This window comes from Colletotrichum spaethianum (genome assembly GCF_022836535.1).
Source record: "Colletotrichum spaethianum MAFF 239500 DNA, contig11, whole genome shotgun sequence".
Lineage (NCBI taxonomy): Eukaryota > Fungi > Ascomycota > Sordariomycetes > Glomerellales > Glomerellaceae > Colletotrichum > Colletotrichum spaethianum.
Genome location: NW_026054781.1, coordinates 32,249 through 50,741, shown reverse-complemented (window position 1 = coordinate 50,741; position 18,493 = coordinate 32,249). Strand labels below are relative to the sequence as shown.

Genomic DNA, 18,493 nt, shown 5'->3' with positions numbered 1-18,493 from the left:
CTTCGGACCGCGCGCACCAAAGCCGCAATGGGGCAGGAGAACGTCGACCGACTCGAGCCGTGCCCGGCCGACGGCTTGTGGTGGGACAAACCAAGCTGCGCGTCCGCCCTGCAGTGTGCAATGTACCTGGCGCCCCATTGACTAATCCTCGACGAATGGGCAGCCGCGGCTTGACCTCTTGTTTCGTCACAGATTTTAATTTTTCGGAGTGTGCTTGCTGGGCTTCAGACGCAGATGCAGCAGCGTATGGCCGTCGCAAGGTGGGATGGCCCCGGCTCTAGCGGGTAGCTGTGGAATCGGCTTCTTGTTTCGGGCTTTTCTCTTTCTTTCCTTCGCCGTCATCCTCGGCTCGCCTCTGCCTTATCTCTGGATACTGGCCTGTCCGGGTTGGGTGGTGGGGACTTTCGAGGAAGAAAATTCCTTTCTTCGATCCAGGAATGGACGTCGATTCGACCATGACCAAAGCACCGGCAGAGTAGGGGCAGAGAGATGAGATGAGATGTGAGAGAAAATTCCATCCCAAATCTGCTGCCACGCCGCTTCAGAAGTGCTCACGCGGTGACGGATCCCGGCCGGGATCCACTTTGCAAGTACTCGGGCTCGGCATGGGCATCCCACGATCATCGATGGCCCTTTGACATTGGACTCAACGGCACACATTCCTCCTTCCCTCCCTGAGAGTGTCAGCTGGGCTACACACAAAGGCGATGAACCAAAATTCCAGCTGGATCGCGGCGTTTGGCCGCTTTACCGAATGTGGAACCCGAGCAAGCGACGGCATACACCGCACAAAAACTACGAAAAGCCGCCATGTACGGAGTAGCGTACCCGCCGTCTTGGCTTGGAAAACGACCATGACTAGGACATGGAGCAGTCTCTGAACCCGTTGGCGCCGGTCTGCTGGCCTCCTTCATTATTTTTTCTCTTTCTTACACGCATCTGGACTGGCGACCAACCAACCCAGCAGCCAACCCGAGACCAGACTGCTCCTCCCCTTACCCTTCCCACCCCGTCCCCATCCATGCTCCATGCACTGCAGGCCAAATTCTCCATGATGTTCCCTGTTCTCTGAAAACGTCCCTACCAAGACCGGACCCGCCGCCCCTCTGCATTGGCCATTGAGTCACCTGCTCCATCTGTCACTAGAACCTTGGGCCAAGCCAAGCGTGACAAACCGTTGTACTTAAGCTCTGGCATTCACTCCTTCAAGTGATCCCCGTGGCTTTGTCCTCTTGTTCTCCCCCCTTAAGCCGAACATCGTCCACCCTTCTTCTCTTTCGCACAACCATTTACTCGTGTGTTCAATCCAACTCGTGCTACTTGCCACTTCGCCTAGCTGACCATTCAGTGATCCTTCCCGCTCCTCCGTCTGAGATATCCAAGACATATCTCCCATCGGCGCAACCACACACCATTATCTCGAACAAACCTACACAGCACCACCATGGCTCCCGGCACCATCTCCCCCGGCCTCCACCACGGCAATCAAGACGTCGACCTGACTTCCTCTGCCATTGAGCACAAGCTCGAGGCCATTCCCAATGGCAAGAGCACCAACGGCGCTGCCAACGGCAAGCCCGTGTACCACGAACTTGACGCCTCCAAGCTCATCTACAACCGCACCAAGAACCCCCGCGAAGTTCCCGACCTGGCCAGCGCCGACGCCGGCCCCGAGACCATCGCCACTGACCACATGATCGCCGCGACATGGAAGGCCGGCGCTGGCTGGTCCAACCCGGAGCTCAAGCCCTACGGCCCCATTTCTCTCATGCCCACCGCCTCTGTCCTGCACTACGCTACTGAGTGCTTCGAGGGTCTCAAGGTCTTCCGCGGCTTCGACGGCGCCCTCCGTCTCTTCCGTCCCGACCGCAACTGCGAGCGCATGCTCATGTCCTCCACCCGTATCGCCCTGCCCGGCTTCCCTCCCGCAGAACTCGAGAAGCTCATCATTGCCCTCATGGCCGTCGATGGCCCCAAGTGGCTCCCCCGCGACCGCCCCGGCTCCTTCCTCTACCTCCGTCCCACCATGATTGGAACCCAGCCTCAGCTCGGTGTTCAGGCCCCCTCTGAGGCCATGCTCTACATCATCTGCACTTTCATGCCCGTCATGGACTCCCCCGTCGGCGGCATGAAGCTCCACACGAGCCCCGAGGATATGGTCCGCGCCTGGGTTGGCGGTTTTGGTTACGCCAAGGTCGGCGCCAACTACGGTCCCTCTCTCCTCGCCACCGCCGAGGCCCGCAGCCGCGGTTTCGGCCAGATTCTCTGGCTGTACGGACAGGAACAGTACTGCACCGAGGCTGGCGCCAGCAACTTCTTCGTCGTGTGGAAGAACAAGGAGACCGGCAAGACCGAGATCATCACCGCCCCTCTCGACGACCGGCTGATTCTGGACGGTGTCACTAGACGCAGTGTCTTGCAGCTTGCCCGCGAGCGTCTCGGCGGCGACGTCGACGTTGTTGAGCGGAGATACACCATCAATGACGTCATTGAGGCCTATGATGAGGGCCGTATTGTCGAGTCTTTTGCGGCTGGCACTGCTGTAAGTCGCCCCGTCCCATTTTCGTTATTATCAAACGGCTGACTAACTCGTGAGCAGTTCTTCGTCTGCCCCATCTCCATCATCCACCACCGCGGCAAGGACGTTAATATGAGCATGGGCAGCGACGGCCAGGGCGGCAAGTACACGCTCCAGATCAAGAAGTGGATGAAGGACATTATGTACGGCGGCGAGCAGCACGAGTGGGGTGTTATTGTCCAGGAGGAGCAGTAGACGCTTCTTGCACAAGAATAAAGAGAAAAAGGAAAGAGCAGAAAGAAAAGACGGAATGGGATACCCGCTTCGAACTGAGTTTGTCGAACGGTTACGAGAAAAAGTCATGGCTGGGGCGTTTGGATGGCATTTTGCACCTCATAAACGGAGTTTTGCGCGGGGGATTCATACAAAAGACGTGGTGCATTGGTCTGGTTTACTTAGATTAGTGCCTTGGCATCCGCAATTCACATCATTAATACGCGTCTTGGGAACTTCGACATGGTGCGCGCCGAGGGTATCTGCCGCTTGACATTGTCAAAAGTGACAATGAACGGTATCGGAATTGACGGTTGAGTGTGGTGCTGATCGCGAGTTATGCCATGCTTGATTTCTGGACATCCGGAGGCTTCTCTTTAGTACTTCTCTATACCAGCACGTTAATCAGCTGGATCTCCCTTTGTTTTAATGTACTCATCAAATCTTGGTACACAATTGGGTGATTATCAGATTTGCCTCATGTATCACCTGACTCCTTGATTCTGCTTCGCACACATACGCCTGGGGCCTAACCCACTCGGAAAGACCTAAGAGCCCCATCTGTTTTCCCCATTCCGGTATGATATTCTGAGGCACGACACCAAGGAAGTCGTATTTTGCTGAAGACGGCCGTCATGCTTTCCACAGGTTCAGACTCTCCCACGCTCCCCGACGCCCTCATATGTCAACATATAACTGGAAGTCGATAATACATATGCATCCGAATGGGCGGAGATTGCAAGCAGGGCATTCGTCAAATTGCATGACGCAAGAAGAAGCTCCCAAGCCTGCCCCATCTTGAACATATCTCTGGAGTACTCAAGTACAGATTCCGCGAGGTTGTATGGGAGACCAAGATGAGAAGCAGCGAGGTACGATCGAGCTGATATTCACTTTACTGCAATTGCTAGTTGTCTCGTGATTTTAGGATTTAGGTAGATCAGATCAGTTTAGATGGTCTTGAGTTGCTTGGATTAATTGATTACTTGCTTAGAGGAGAACAAACTGATTACATCGGCAAGTCTGCCTGGATAGGATTGTCCTGTTGCTGCTAAAATGCTGGGAATAATTACTACGCCAAGTGTGAGCAAAATACTAATACTGCTACTATAATTATCCTCACTAAGCCTCAATAGGAAGTCTGGCTTGCTCTCAAGCGGAATGTTGGCTTGGCTGTCAGCTTACTGCAGCTGCTGAATGTGTTGCACAAGCCTTGCAGGCTGCGGCAAAAAAAAGTTTCGGCATCTGAATTGTTGATTTTTTTTTAGTAGCGAGAGTGCATGTCAGCAGCCAGCTTGTGTCTGTCTGTCACTCAAATAACAAGGGCCTTAGAACGCCATCCTCAACTCCTTGGCGCTGCCTTCGCTTCTCTGCTTCCTTTCAATATCTACCTGACCTTACGGTAGATATTTCATGTCTAAGGCGTCACCTGTTTAACGCTGTTTTCTTTGCTTTACAACTGCTATGCCGCCTGCATCTATCTGCCAGTGGGGTTCTATGCCTGTCGTCTTGTCGGGCCGTAATTAACACTTGCAAAGCAATAACACAATACAAGTCTGAAAATGTCAGGTCAACCGTACCCAGACCTAAAGACTCTCTGGTACCTTGACGAGCAGCCTGATGTGCGCTGCGGCGTATGTACGGAGACGTTTTCTAAAGACGCACTGATCCGAACGTTCCGAATTCTTTCACCAGGGCAAGAGCGGCAACACGGGACCAAAGTCTTACAAACAACGGATGGATATGATCTAGTCCTATACGATCGCCATCTATCCTGTTTGTTGGCCGATAACGTCCAGTACGTCACTGTCTCGCATGTCTGGCACAAGGAAATCTCGGATGCCCAAAACCGAGGGCGCCTGGGCCCTCAAGATCCGGAGATGCAGCGCCTGGCATTACGCCTTCCCACTGAGATAGCTCGAAACATCTCGAAGGCACTAAAGAAAGACGTGGAAGTGTGGCATGACTACATCAGTGTGCCCCAGGTTAGAATAAACCATTTCCAATTTCGCACCTTCCCACGCCATTTGCTGACTTGACGACGTAGTGGTCCCCGGACCTCAAGACTTCAATCCTCCAGGTGGTGCACAGGATCTACGCTAGCTCGACCTTGACAATCGTCCACCTGGAAGATGTCGCGCCGATGATGTTTGACAAGTTGCTCCACGCATCAGAGGATGCAGCTCGTCTGGATGGCATGGTAGGACTCTGCAACGCTAAGTGGTTCAGCCGTGTCTGGACCGCCATGGAGTACATCCGAAGCGCAAAAGTTCGGGTAATGGATTCTGAGCTGCGAATGCACGGCGAAGAGTCGGGGGATGTTTACCAGAAGCAGCTCAGCCAACTCTGGAGTAAGCAGATTGCAAAGCATGGAGGCGATGCTCACAAGCTGGAGCATCGGTTGAATATGGGCAAGAACATGATGCCCTGGAATATTGGTCCACTGGGCCTGTGCCGCGCTAAGTCGAACAGCCGCAACTTCGGTCTCGCCTTTGCGCTGCTGTCTCGTCGTAGCTGTCGAGACAAAAACGATTTTCTCTACGCACTCCAAGGTATCGTCACCGGTCACTCAGTCACGGAGCTGGATGGGCACAACTGGGAGAAAATGTACCTGAATCTGGCACTTCGGTGTTTGAAGGAAGGTGACTACACTCCTTTGCTGATGACACCGGAGTTTGGGCCCGAGGATGGTCTAGATGTTCGGAATATGCCGGCCAACAATGTCCGTGAGGGATATCATGATGTTTATGTTAGCCTGCCCCCCTCCCCGGTCGCTACATTATCTGATATTCACTGCCTCTGTGCTATGGATATATGGATGAATACCACTAAACCAAAATCAACTCGAAGATGCGAGTAGACACTAACACAGCCAACAGGCATACAGTATGGGTCACATGAAGTCACCGCCAGAATATCACGATGCCCTCCGCCTTATGGAAAATGGTGACATTCTTCTCAAAATGCAAAAGGCTGGAACTGTCTGGAAATTCGAAAAGTGGTGTGGGCAATATGGACAGCTTGCTCACTTCTGCGCACACAGCCTTGCTGTGCCGAGCGTGGAGGGCTTTGCTGAGGCCTTTGGTGCACGACTGTTTTTCGAGTCAAAAGAGAACATGATGAAAGCATTGTCGGTAGGGGATCGTCGAGAAAAGCTGGAGAAGACAGTCGTTGCGCTTTCCAAAGTGGTCCCGGGACAGCCTTGGCCTCGGGGGACTCCCTATAATGCCCCTGACATCATCAACGTCTTGGGCATTAAGACTCGTTGGCCCGGACGAGCCGAGTCTCGCTTCGACTACCAGGGCGCGCAAGGCATGGTATTGCACCTTACATGGCGTCGGTTCTATGTCTGGATCAAGTGCGCAGCCTGCGGTACTCGCTCGGTTATTGATGCTGGTCTTTTTATCAAAAATGACCGAAATCAAGTGCATGGCACCACAATGTATCGATTCCCGGGCCTTGGATTCAATGCAACTCATCCAGGAGGCATTTGCCTGCTAGTTGATGAGAAAGGAAAGGTTGTTGGGCGGGCAGTTTGGGCCACGCCGGCTTGCACATGCGAAGAACTTGAGACCGTGAGGCTACAGATGCCCGCTATGCCGCAGCCAAGACCAAGGTCGGAGTTCTGTAAGAGGCTAGGTTGGACTTCATAGCGGCATGTGAACAGACATGAGGAGGATTCAGGGCAGTAGACAAGAGGAAAAAGGAGCAGTCGGGAATCATCACTGATATCAGACCTTGATACTCAGACAGGAGCCGCATGTGTTCTTAGAGTAAACCTTTTGCCTGCAGAATATCCCACCCAGATCCTCTTTAGCCACTTTGTCGCCATTCCAACAGATTCTTGGACTTGAGATATCACTTATACAAGGACTTTCTCGCCCTGGTCAGACCAGGAGGCATCTTGCACAGTGATTCATCACGTGCTGACCTTATGATGGATGTTATTAGTCACCTCTTGAATCCAGGTCTGGGGTGCACTGTAGGCTAGCTGAGCATTGGGATATTTATGTGGTTTTGACCTACCTCTTCCCTATCTTGTGTTCCTGTGCAATTTCATTACTGGCCTTTGTTAGCAAAGAAGAAAGCTAATAAGCAATTAAAGCAAGCTGCCACAGACCGCATAAGGTCTAAATCTTGTTTGAATGGTCAGTTGCTGTTTAACCTTTGCTGTTAAGGATCAAAGTGTAGATGTAAATCGGTTAGTGGTCAGTTGTTGTTGGGTGTTGGTTGCTGTAGCATAACGGGAAACGTTAAGAAACGGGGTTGCTGGCATGCGTGTACGCAACACGGAAAATATGATCCATAGCAGCGGCATACTATACTTAGGTGGACCAACTCTCGATTCTGATAAGTTTTATCTATTTAGTTAAATGGTATAATCCTAGACTATCTATCCTAAGGGTTGTGGGTTTGATTCCTGCTGTAAGCCTATGCTGAGATCCTTCTTAATGAAGGAAATAAGCGTGGTTTTTGTCCCCTTTCATTTCACAAGTGGTCAAATAGCCCGGAAAACAGTATTTCTAACCAATTATGCTTGATCAAGTCGTTTAAATAGCAGCAATAGTTTACTGTTTACTTAACTACCAAAATAACGTCAATGTGCTTATTTGTTTAATATGTTTGTTAGATTCATTTGATAGGGCTGCTCCGCTGCATTATTAAGTCAGAAGCTTGAGCTCATGCACTAATCACTTCCCGCTAAATTGTGGTGCAATTTCTAGTTTCTATTTATAGAATGATGATCGACGCCTATCACGAATCAGACGAACGCAATCTAAAAGTTCTGCTTTTAAGACTTGGAAACGGTATCTCCGAACCTTTCTATATGGCTTTCTTCATGCCCCCATTGATGCGTCACCATTCATTGATGACAATCAACAATCCTTATGAGTTAAAGTCACAGTCTAGGAGCATAGGGCGGTTGATTGGAAATTATGTCCTTAGGTAAACCAAATGTAATTGTTGCGTCTTTGTTGACTGCTGTAAATGCACGCATGCCTCACGACTGTTGCGATTGTCCGTATGTATGACAATAGCGAACAAAGTGAGAAGGACCCGCCGCTTCAATATAACACCACAACCCCCATCATCCGTTCAAGGCTTTTAGCTGCCGTTACTGCTGCCGTCGTCGCACTGCCGCTTTCCGAACCCGCCAGAGACTAAGTCGGGCGGAAACTGGGCGTTCTGGCGATCAATCACATCAGCGGCATCGTACTTTTCCGTGTTCGCATCGATGATGCTGCCGACGGGCAGACTCTCAAGCTCGCTGCTAAATCTGAAAAATGAGCCGGCGGGATGCTTGCCGTCACAACTTATGTCGACGACAACTTCGTTGTTCGCATTGGCGCAGAAGACCTTGGCCTCCGTGGTGCGCGCGGCGAGGAAAGCAATGGCGGCGGCTTGGAGGCCCGGCAAGGCAATATGTTGGCTCTTCATGATCGCTATGGGTGCAATTGTGCAGGGTTGAGAGTTGAAAGTTGTTTGAGAAAGCAGAGGGCTTTTATCGGTAGCCTTGGGGTTCGAACAGTTGGTGAATGGGTAAATGAGTGAATGAGTGTACGGACTGAGACAGTATAGGTAAATGTTGGGAACTCACTGATGCCTACTTATAATTTCGGAGTGTTAATTTTCGGTGGACTTACGCTTTGTCGTGGTGATTGCAATGAAAATCCCGACTACCGAAGGCTTTAGGTGCCTGGAGGCTGATCTATGCTATTTGGAAAGAAGGTAGTCAATTTTACTTTGAGGACAGCTTTGCTGTTCAATGCCGGCTCGCTTTCGCTTCGCAGCAAATGGGGCGTAGACATGACTACCATTGATTCGCAACTGAAAGAATTCCAAATTGTGATTTGTGATCTTCATTTTTGAATTCTCATCCTCCGGTACGTTTGGGGACCTGCCAAGACCTCATGCGTATCTCATAAAGTTCATATATTTTGCCTCAATTAAATAAAATTGTTCGAATCGACTATCGTTGCACAGAGAAAACAGAAGAAAAAGGACAGAATATTAGTTTTTGACTCAGTTGCCTGAAGCCATTAGTATGGCTTGATGTCTATCGTCCCATACACAGGCCGTCGCAGACGTCCTGACAGGGGCAGCCCGGCAACGTGACGAAGGTCATCCCAAGAATGGCAGCTTCCCACTTGATTGTTACCACGAGTCAGATCGGGAAAACCGTCACTTATGACTAATTGAGCCAAATCAACTGTAACATAGTGCTCTACCCCGTGATGCTTTACTGCCATCACATCGAGTTCCTTGGCGATAATCTTAGCTGGTAGTGGTAAACTTTACGCGGGCAGTGCCGAAGTGGATTTATGATCACCCCGTTTAGGAATCCATCAGCTATAAAGACTACCTATTAAAGCCACGCACTCCTCAACATCAGCTAATGCTATCTAAACAAATGTAACGCTTTACAATAGTCACTCATTTGATTGTTTCCTAACACTCTGTTCAACTGTTAGTCTCACTAATTATACACTGCGAAAAAAAGATTCGATACAACGTAGTTCCACAGTCAGTAACCATTCTACAACTATGGCAAATGCATTACTAACGTTTTAGATGCGCATGACTTCCATCTTCTCAACTGCGGCCTTCGTCGTATCGGCTCTCGCAGCTGATTGCCCCGAAAGAACCGCTAGCGGAGATGCCATCACCGGTTTCAGATTCGAAGGCGGCTGCAACACATGGAAGTGGTGGTCTCGCGACAAGGGCACCGCGGTTGACCTTCAGCAAGACTGTCAATTGAGGCAGACTTGGCCGAATTCAACTCCTGTGCAATACGTCTGTATTCAGCCAAGCTCGGGGGGTAACAAGTGTTTTGCGGCACCTGGTGCTGGTGCTGGTTCATGCACCATTCCCTCTAGTCATTGTGGGAGTGTTCAGAACATGTGGGGTTGGTAAACTTTTACATAGCACATATAAGGCACCCGGAGTTGGAAACAGACTAGATTAGGGAGCTTCAATCTTTGAAGTATCAGACGCATGCATCCGATTTCCTCTTGATGCCTTTGCTCTGGTTTCAACGCTCTTGAGATAGTCTCGCAAATATCCCTCCCTACTCTGTTACCGTTACCGCTCACTAATAGAGTCTCTTCATTCATGCCAGAGAGTATGTCTCACGGAAAAAGGGATACACAATAACCATGTTTGAACGACATAATGATGGCATATCTTTCGCTATCCCAGTCCGTTTTAGCCCACCTATATCACCCTATGTACGAGTATTTGGGGAGAACTCGACGATACCCTCTACTGACTCTGCAAATATGGAAATGAAAAGGGACCACTCTAGCTGCTGCCTTGGCCGAAGAGATGTTTGGTATCGCCGGTTAACTAGTCAGCACAACTAGGAGCGCGTTGCTAATTGTCGCTTTTCAGCGCAAGAAAAAGCCAGAACTGACGGGCTGTGATCCTATTTCGCGCCATAAGTGTCTTTTCATGTAACACGGTGACCAGAAGGAGGGTTGTTCGAGACTGGGAAACTGGTTTTCCTGATTGATTCATCCGCTTTGAGTGATTATCTAAGGACTCTTGGCCTCACAACGTTCAAGTAGTATAGCATTATGACGAGCGTAGCGGGTTAGTTGATGATCAAATTTGTGCATATGTATATTGCTAATGGAATTGGAATCAACCTTGAACCTAACGCCTATAAACCAGAACCTCCGGGCTATGCAACCGAACCAATGCACCCCAACCTATGCGCCACTCCTATGCCTACTAATGCTGATGACTTGATTAGTCCAGTATCTATAACAGACATATCCGTATTCTATCTACAAGTGAAACTACCATTGACTTGGTTTTAAGCCGAACCAAAGATCTCGTTGAGGTCTCGCTTCGCATTGCGCTTGATGCCGCACTTGTTCAAGCAGGCGTCAATGCCAAGGGCAATGTTCGCAGGGATGTGGTCGCGGAAGCTCTCAAGATCAGCGCCATCAATGGTCTGCACGCCGCCAAGGGTAGCAGAGACAACATCCGGGCGGAGGTTGAAGAAGGTCTGGGCAACCTGTTCGACTCCGGGATCAACGTTGTTAAAACCAGCAACGAACACGGCATCCTCGCAGTCCGGGTTAAACTCTTGGTGGATGGCACCCTGTGGGAAAACGGACATCTGGAAGGTGTTCATAGTGTTGGCAATGGGATCGAGGCCATTCTCAATGATGAAGTTGGTGACGAGGCGGCCCTTGACGATGACGTTGAGCTCGGTAGCGCGGTTGTGGACGTGAGCCGTGTTCATGCCGCAGGGACCGAGGAAGCCAAGGGTCATCGCGGCGCCGTTGCCAATGAGGGCTGGGAAGGTCTTGGCGGTCGCAGAAGTGGAGAAGCCGCCCTTGCCGCGGGCTTCGGAGCCCGTTGGGGCACTGGCATCGTTGAAGTCGAAGACGAAATCACCGGGCTGGTTGAGGAGGCGGGCGCGCTCTTGCGAGGTCGGGGCGGTCATGAGCTTGGTGATGAGGTCTTGGTTGCCGGAGCGAGTGTTGACGGGAACAATTGGAGGAAGGACATCGTCGATGGAGCCGCTGGTCTTGGTGGCAGGTGCCGCCGAAGAAGTGTAGTTCGGAGCGGTCGGGGCAGCCAAGGCGACGGCAGAGAAGAGCAGGCCAGAAAGAATGGTAGAGGCGAACATGTTGGTTATTTATGTTTTTTTGTCTTTTGCTGTTGGAAATGGCAGAAAGGGAAACCCGGCTGACAAAGGAAACAAGGACCTTGAGATAGGAAAGAGACAAAGTGGAAAGCTGTTTGTTGCTTTGGTGATTGTGATGCGAGTGATGATGGGAGGAGTTAGAGATGCATCGTGCGTGGGTGTTAGTTATATAGATGGTTCGTGATGCTACGAGAAGTCTGGTAGCCTGATCAACAGTTTGCCGGTCTAGGCTAGCAACACTCACGATTTGTGTCGCAGCATCCTTCGGCTGATGCTTTTGGAATCATTTGATGACTACATGGAGAGATACTCGCAACCAAAGGGTACAACGCACACCTCAGGGTGATACTGCTGACGATGATCCAGGATGATAGCCGAAATGCCACAAGTGTAGGATGGGATGGGGCTGCACATTGGTGCTGACAGCACAGCCAACAGAAGGGCTGACGCGGGCGGTGCAAGAAAATGTTTTGGTTACCACGTTTCTGGGAGACACTACCTTAGAAACGGTAGGGGGGCGCGGGAGTCTGTTCGTCCACAATAGGATCGTCAGCATTCAAAATTCGCTAAGGGTGCCAAGCGGGGGCTGCGGAATTCGACAGTTCTATTATTTGCATCCATCATTGTTCTCCACGTGGTGTAGACCAATTTGTCGCGTTTCAATGTCATGTGGGTAAATTTTTTTGATGTTTCGCGCGTCAATCACCCGATAATCTCATCTTTCTGTTTTGCCCCAGAAGGAATCATAGTGCCTGGAACACCTTGCAACAAGTCCCATTCCCAATCATATTTGCTAGAAAGGAAAATGCAAACACTCAGAAACTAACTTGGGCCGTGAGGTCATAGCCATTTAACAGTGAAGCATGTCAACAACAGCTATAGATTTGCATCAACGGTCAAGTATGTTGAAGGCAAACCTTTGATCTATTTCTTGCCTTCAATCTTGGTCGCAGCAATAGAACCCTTGATTGTCGTGCAGAAAACGTACCGATAAGCAGGGCAGATAAAGTGAGATGGGCATCCAACCCATGCAGCGACGAAATCCTGCCACCCTGATCTCGTGCTAACCAAAACGCGGTAGGGCTGACCACACCTTAATAGGCTACAGCGATGTCATCTGCAGCAGGGAGGCGAAGGAGCTACCCTAAGCTTGAAAGGTGCTGACAAGCTGCGCATTCTATATTCGTCGAAAGTCGACTTTCTTTTTAGTCATTGGCTAAGCCACACTGATTCCGAGCTTCCTACTTGCAGTCTGGTGCAGTGCTGGTGACCGTTGCGCCTCGAGATTCACCCTACGCACGATTCCAAAGACATATCCACATTTGGAGTTGTTCTCCTGGGAAATGATCCAGATTCAATTGGCGCAAGCTGTAGCCAAGTTGAATCCAGTCTAGGATAATGAGAATAGATCATCTGAATCCTAGCTGCTGACAATCATAATACTGATTCCACGTGTCGCTTTCCGATGAGCTATATGAAAGCCTCATTTTGACACTAAGATCAGGTCGTTGAAATCCAGAGTCTGTTCCGCAATTTTCCTGCAACAATGGGCAGCTGCATCCGCTCTGTGAGTTACGTCTCACAGTCTTTGGATGCTATTCTTGTCTTGGCCCCAGCATTTGGACTACGGCAAAGTTGTAACCAACTGGAAGACAAAAACGAATCCTTGTACCAACTTAGAACCTGGAGTTTCATCAAGTAGCATGGAGCGTCCGGTTTTCTGGCTTTCTCGCTGATCACGAAGCTGCTCGAGTCCGCCGTAGGCTATACGAGCACCTATCAGAGGCCCAGACTCAAACTCGCCATGAGAATTCTTTGAGCTTTCCTCGTCGATCGGGTTTCTTCAGTGGGTATGTCTCCTGTTTTAGTTAATTCGCGATGAATTTTACCTCCATTGTGCATCGAAATGCCAGATTCTCATCGGTTGCGGATACCCGTCTTGTGTATGGGTGTGAGAGCTGCCTTACAAGAGTCTATCCCGGTCTGCGTACTTACAATGCTAATAGAGGAAGAAGAGGATACTGAATTGTGATCTTTGGGTCCTGAAAATAATGTTATGATGATGCCATGAGCTCATATTGGGAGCTAAGAACAGTAAGGATTCCTGAAGCCTTCTGACTCTCAGTGTTGTAGTACCATTGTACGTAACTGTAAAGGCGGCGTGGCAGAGGTGGAAAGCATTGTGGAGGGAGTAGTGATCCTACTAATGAGAATGTTCGAGACGATTAACGCGCGCCCTAACAATGTGTGCCGAGGCACATGAGACCTTACAGACCCATGGTTTCGGCACCACGACCAACATAAATTTCACTGACACACGAGCACGAGCATTTACAGTTAACACAGCCGTAACCAAGTAAATTAAGGATGGCCGTAATTTAAGAGAAGTAGCGCTGCGCTGCAGTGACGCTCCTGCACCATAGACCATTGAGTCAGTGGACCAAAAGGTCAGCCATTGCTCGCACGCTTGTGCAATGCGTATATGAACTGGGCGCGCTTGTCCTGTGACAAATGTCCAAAGCCTGTTTTCTGGTTTGATTAGCAATGAATTGATGGAAGGATTGGTGTCATTTGCATTTGAATCCCAGTAACGCGATACTGCCACATTCCATTCTGGCGGAGTTTGCGGACTTTTCATGCTACCAAGTATACATAATGCAACTACTCACTGCCCAAGATCATCTTCTCAAACTAGCATATTTTCATTCCCCACAAGTCACGTAACATTTCAGTATTCAACCTACACAGCGTGAAGACAATTTAATTCCAGTGTCTGCACACTCGCAGAACTTCCCGCTCACCCCAGCCGCTACAGGCGAGGCGTCTGCCACGCGGGTACTAACCACGTTAAATCGAAACGCATGAGATATGGCTGAGTCTTGCGCCCAATAGCAGTTATTTATTCACAATAGAGTAGCTGCGACTAGTCAATAACATTTGATACTCGGCGACTAATTGGTGGAGATAGTTTTAGTTGAGCAATATGTTTAAAAACCTTTTATATGGAGACTTCACTGCGCATTCCCCAGATTCTCCACGAATGGAGTCAAAATTGACCAGGGGTCGTGCCGTATTGCCGTAAACCCGTGGTCTAACCAACATCTGCAACTACCGAACGGAATATTAGAGTCAACAGCGTGCTTATTCATGTGGCAAAGGGCTATTCAGTACTCTCATAATCTCTAGCTCGTTCAAACTAATGGGGAGAAAGCGTCCTGAAAGGGGGACCGGTCCAACGTGGCCCACACATTCCGCAATAGCTCGTACGGCAACTAAATGCCGACAATGCTGCAAAGAATGCGCACATGATGGGACAGCGAGACCATCCTAGCTATGAGTTATCGAAACCAAGTTAGTCTAAGACCTGGAGACAGGATTGAAATGTTCCCCCAATTATCGTCGAAAACCAGTTGGCAGTTGAGACGACTGAAGTCTGAATCTTTAGATATAAAACCTCAGAAGTCCCAGGACAACAATAACTTTCGAACCTGAAATCAAACGATCAAACCAAGATTCCCTGTATCCAACTCTTATCGTATGAACGCCAAGATGGCTAGATTCCTTGTTTCTATTGCGGCTCTGCTGCCGGCGGCCTTGGCTGCAGCGACACCCTTCAACGTCGTAAGACACAGCAAAAGCCTCGTGGCCCGATCTAAGTCGCTGACATGAGATATTCCAGAATTCCGCCCGAAGTACTTGCACAGTGAAGCAGTATGCCGATATTGCTAACGCCGTTGCGACCTGCACGGACATTGTCCTCGATTCCATTGCTGTGCCGGCTTCGAGTGCAATTGATTTGCAGAAGCTCAAGTCTGGTGCTACTGTTACATTCTCCGGCAAGACTGTACGGTATCTTTGAGTGCTACAAAGATCTCAAAACTAATAATGGGTAGACTTTTGGCACCACTGCTGATAATGACTTTGACCCTATCATCATTTCCGGAACCAGCGTTACCATCACTGGTGCTCCCGGCCATGTCATTGATGGCAACGGTCAAGCATACTGGGATGGCGAAGGGTCCAACAATGCTGATAACCCCAAGTGAGCCAAACCTGTTCCGTTCTGTTGCCCATTTAGCTTTTTCTGATATTATGTTCAGGCCGGATCATTTCATTGTTGTAAAGAAAACTTCGAAAGCCAAAATCACGAATCTCAACATTCAGAATTGGCCAGTCCATTGTTTCTCAATCACTGGAAACACAGACTTGACCATTTCCGGGTTAACACTGAACAACGCTGCTGGCGATCAACCCAATTCGAAAAGTGGTGGAAAGCCGGCTGCACACAACAGTGACGGCTTCGATATTTCGTCAAGCGACGGCGTCACTTTGGACAACATCAACGTCCATAACCAGGACGACTGCGTTGCGGTTACCTCTGGTAGCCGTGTTACTGTCTCTAACATGTACTGCTATGGCGGTCACGGCCTCAGTATTGGCTCTGTTGGCGGCAAGAGCAATAACACCGTCGATGGCGTCACGTTCTTGAACTCGCAGGTCGTCAATAGTGAAAATGGCTGCCGAATCAAGTCCAACTCCGGTACCACTGGCACAGTAAGTACACAGGACACCCGCATACGTTGGTACAATTTAGTGACTTTACCAGATAAACAACGTCACCTATCAGAACATCACTCTTTCAGGCATCACTACCTTTGGCATCGATGTTCAACAGGACTACCTCAACGGTGGTCCTACTGGCAAGCCCACGAACGGCGTCAAGATCTCCAAAATCAAGTTCATCGGCGTCACGGGAACGGCCACTAGCTCCGCGTATAACTACTACATCCTTTGCGGAGATGGCAGTTGCTCCAACTTCTCATTTTCCGGCACCCACATCACTGGAGGTGGCAAAGGTGGTAGCTGCAACTATCCTACCAGCACCTGCCCTACTTAGCTGCATTCCAAAGCGCGGGAGCCTCTTTGGCATGCAAACACTTGACTACACTCGACTCAGATCCCATCATCCTCCAACCAAGGCTACTATAGTACAAATAAGAATGATGTCACCATAAAAGAGGGAGGCGCTCCTTTTCATTGTGGTCCGTGATCTGCCCGTTTTGGTTCCCGCCCAGTTGAGATGACATGACGGTCAAGAAATAGACTTTATTCTAGGCCTAAACTCAATGATTCAACTTCTCGTACACACATATCTTATACGTCAGCCTCAGAGCCTCCTTTAGTAATATCATCAATGTTTAACCCCTCGCGGACTACCCATCCCCCATGAACACGAAATGGTGCTCCTCCCCATGGGACCTTATCTGGAACCGTTGAGACACCAGTTTGAGCAAATTGGACTGCAGCCACATCTGTACCTGCCCAATATCTTCTGCCATGGACCCTGGTTTGGCCTCACAGTCACAAAAAGACGGCTTCACGCGGTGAAGCATATCTGATATGGGGTTAAGCACAATACATAGACATTTGCAGCCGTCCGGCTCGGCATAGTGGATACCCACTTCGGACATATCGTCATCCTGCCTGAGTCGTACCACTGGTGTGCAGAGGTACAAGTTTATTAGGTGGGGGAAGGGAGAGCAGGTGAGGCGGATTATGAAAGCCCGCCAGTTTTTGTCTCGTTCGTAGGAGTTGTCAGGACTCCGGCTGCCTCCGTGGAACACTGCTCATGGGACTACAAGATGCTCAATGCGGTCGTAGTTATCCTTGTTGACAATATCTACCCATCTTTCGTCGTCGCGAAACACAGAGTCATGGTGTGGTATAAGAACTACGTCAGAGACGAAATCAGGTCAAAAATGTCTGAGGCGTTCATCATCGGCGCTGGTTCTGAGATTCGCGAAGCCCCTAAGCCGCAACTCCACCTGACGGGAGAGCCGACGCACAGATAGCATGGCAGGACGGGTATTTTGTGGTGCTGTAAAAGGAAAGGTCAAGGCTTCCCCCCCCCCCCCCCCCGGGGGGGGGGGGGGGGGGGGGGGGGGGGTGATATGGTTGACACCATAGCTGTTGTGTCTTGTGCCTGTTCACCATCCTCCAGCGTGTCGTCTTCGTCGTCACTTTTCTCAAGAATCCTCTACGTGCTGTCTTCTTTGTCTTCACTACCGAGGCGCTGGCCCCGAAGCAAGTCCTCAATGATTTGTGGCTTGAAGTAATATGCGGCGAAAGCTTCACATATCAACAACTAAACTTTCTCGGGGAAATTCGAGACCCGATGGAATGAAGGGCACATGGTTATGGTGTTTTGTGGCGGTCTACAGGCCTCGGTGACATCGAATGTTATGAGGCTAGGAGGGGTTGTAAGCAGAGATCTGGGGGATCGGTTGAATTTTATTCCCTCATGAGTATCTGTATAGTAGAAAATGTGGTGCCATGGATCAATAAGTTTGTCTCAATGTCTGCATGACGCACCCCGCATTTCAACCCCTTGCCTGTGCTAATTATATTGCCGGCAAACACCGGTTTCTGAGCACCCCTCCAAGATGCTTCAACATCATTGATGTTCCTTTCCTAGTAACCTTATGGAAATTTCTCGCTCTCGTGATTGAACTTTCTCGACATCCTTCCAGCAGCCTTATGGCTTGGAAACTCGTCGGACGACAGCGACGCGCTCATCGACCGAATTGGCGGTTGGCACGCCAGCCACAACGATATCATCGATACTGACTGCAGCTACTCGCTTTGCAAGATGTTGCGAGAAGAGATTGAAGATGAACCTAGTGCGTTGGTTGCCGCCTTCGCTTCTCCCTCTCGCCGCCCCTACTGGTCACGGGTCTGGATTATCCAGGAGCCCATCCTTGCACACTCCGCCATCATACTCTGCGGGTCTACACTCTTGCTCTTTACTGAACTGTTTGCGTTCATCTTGCATTATGAAGAATGACTTTCTGATCTCGACAGTGAGACGTTCAACAACTCATGGCTATGAAATCCACACACACGAGATAGAATCCGCGACTGAAAAGACGCTTACGAGCCACTTGAGCTTCCAGAAGCACGTCTTTGAAAGCATGGACGAGATCATGACGTTTCTGGAGCACTTTTCAGTCTGGAAGTGCTAGGTGGCTGTAGATAAGATG

At 49.9% G+C, this 18,493-nt stretch overlaps 5 protein-coding genes across 5 annotated transcripts; 3 read left to right on the top strand and 2 right to left on the bottom strand.

Moving 5' to 3' along the window:
• Positions 1-1,444: 1,444 nt before the first annotated feature.
• Positions 1,445-2,773, top strand: ColSpa_04949 (branched-chain-amino-acid aminotransferase, mitochondrial; the record flags this gene model as incomplete). Its single annotated transcript, XM_049271161.1, has 2 exons — positions 1,445-2,542; positions 2,600-2,773. The coding sequence occupies 2 exons, from the start codon at positions 1,445-1,447 to the stop codon at positions 2,771-2,773; spliced, it is 1,272 nt and encodes a 423-aa protein (XP_049127118.1).
• Positions 2,774-7,897: 5,124 nt separating this feature from the next.
• On the bottom strand, positions 7,898-8,230 carry ColSpa_04948 (uncharacterized protein; the record flags this gene model as incomplete). The annotated part of the gene is made up of 1 exon (XM_049271160.1): positions 7,898-8,230. The coding sequence occupies one exon, from the start codon at positions 8,228-8,230 to the stop codon at positions 7,898-7,900; it is 333 nt and encodes a 110-aa protein (XP_049127117.1).
• A 2,380-nt stretch (positions 8,231-10,610) lies between these two features.
• Positions 10,611-11,435, bottom strand: ColSpa_04947 (spherulin-1A; the record flags this gene model as incomplete). Its single annotated transcript, XM_049271159.1, has 1 exon — positions 10,611-11,435. One exon carries the CDS (start codon positions 11,433-11,435, stop codon positions 10,611-10,613), a length of 825 nt encoding a protein of 274 aa, XP_049127116.1.
• A 3,567-nt stretch (positions 11,436-15,002) lies between these two features.
• ColSpa_04946 (polygalacturonase) lies at positions 15,003-16,350 on the top strand (the record flags this gene model as incomplete). The annotated part of the gene is made up of 5 exons (XM_049271158.1): positions 15,003-15,074; positions 15,133-15,297; positions 15,347-15,495; positions 15,554-16,007; positions 16,060-16,350. 5 exons carry the CDS (start codon positions 15,003-15,005, stop codon positions 16,348-16,350), a joined length of 1,131 nt encoding a protein of 376 aa, XP_049127115.1.
• A 745-nt stretch (positions 16,351-17,095) lies between these two features.
• On the top strand, positions 17,096-17,305 carry ColSpa_04945 (uncharacterized protein; the record flags this gene model as incomplete). Its single annotated transcript, XM_049271157.1, has 1 exon — positions 17,096-17,305. The coding sequence occupies one exon, from the start codon at positions 17,096-17,098 to the stop codon at positions 17,303-17,305; it is 210 nt and encodes a 69-aa protein (XP_049127114.1).
• Between the last annotated feature and the right edge of the window lie 1,188 nt (positions 17,306-18,493).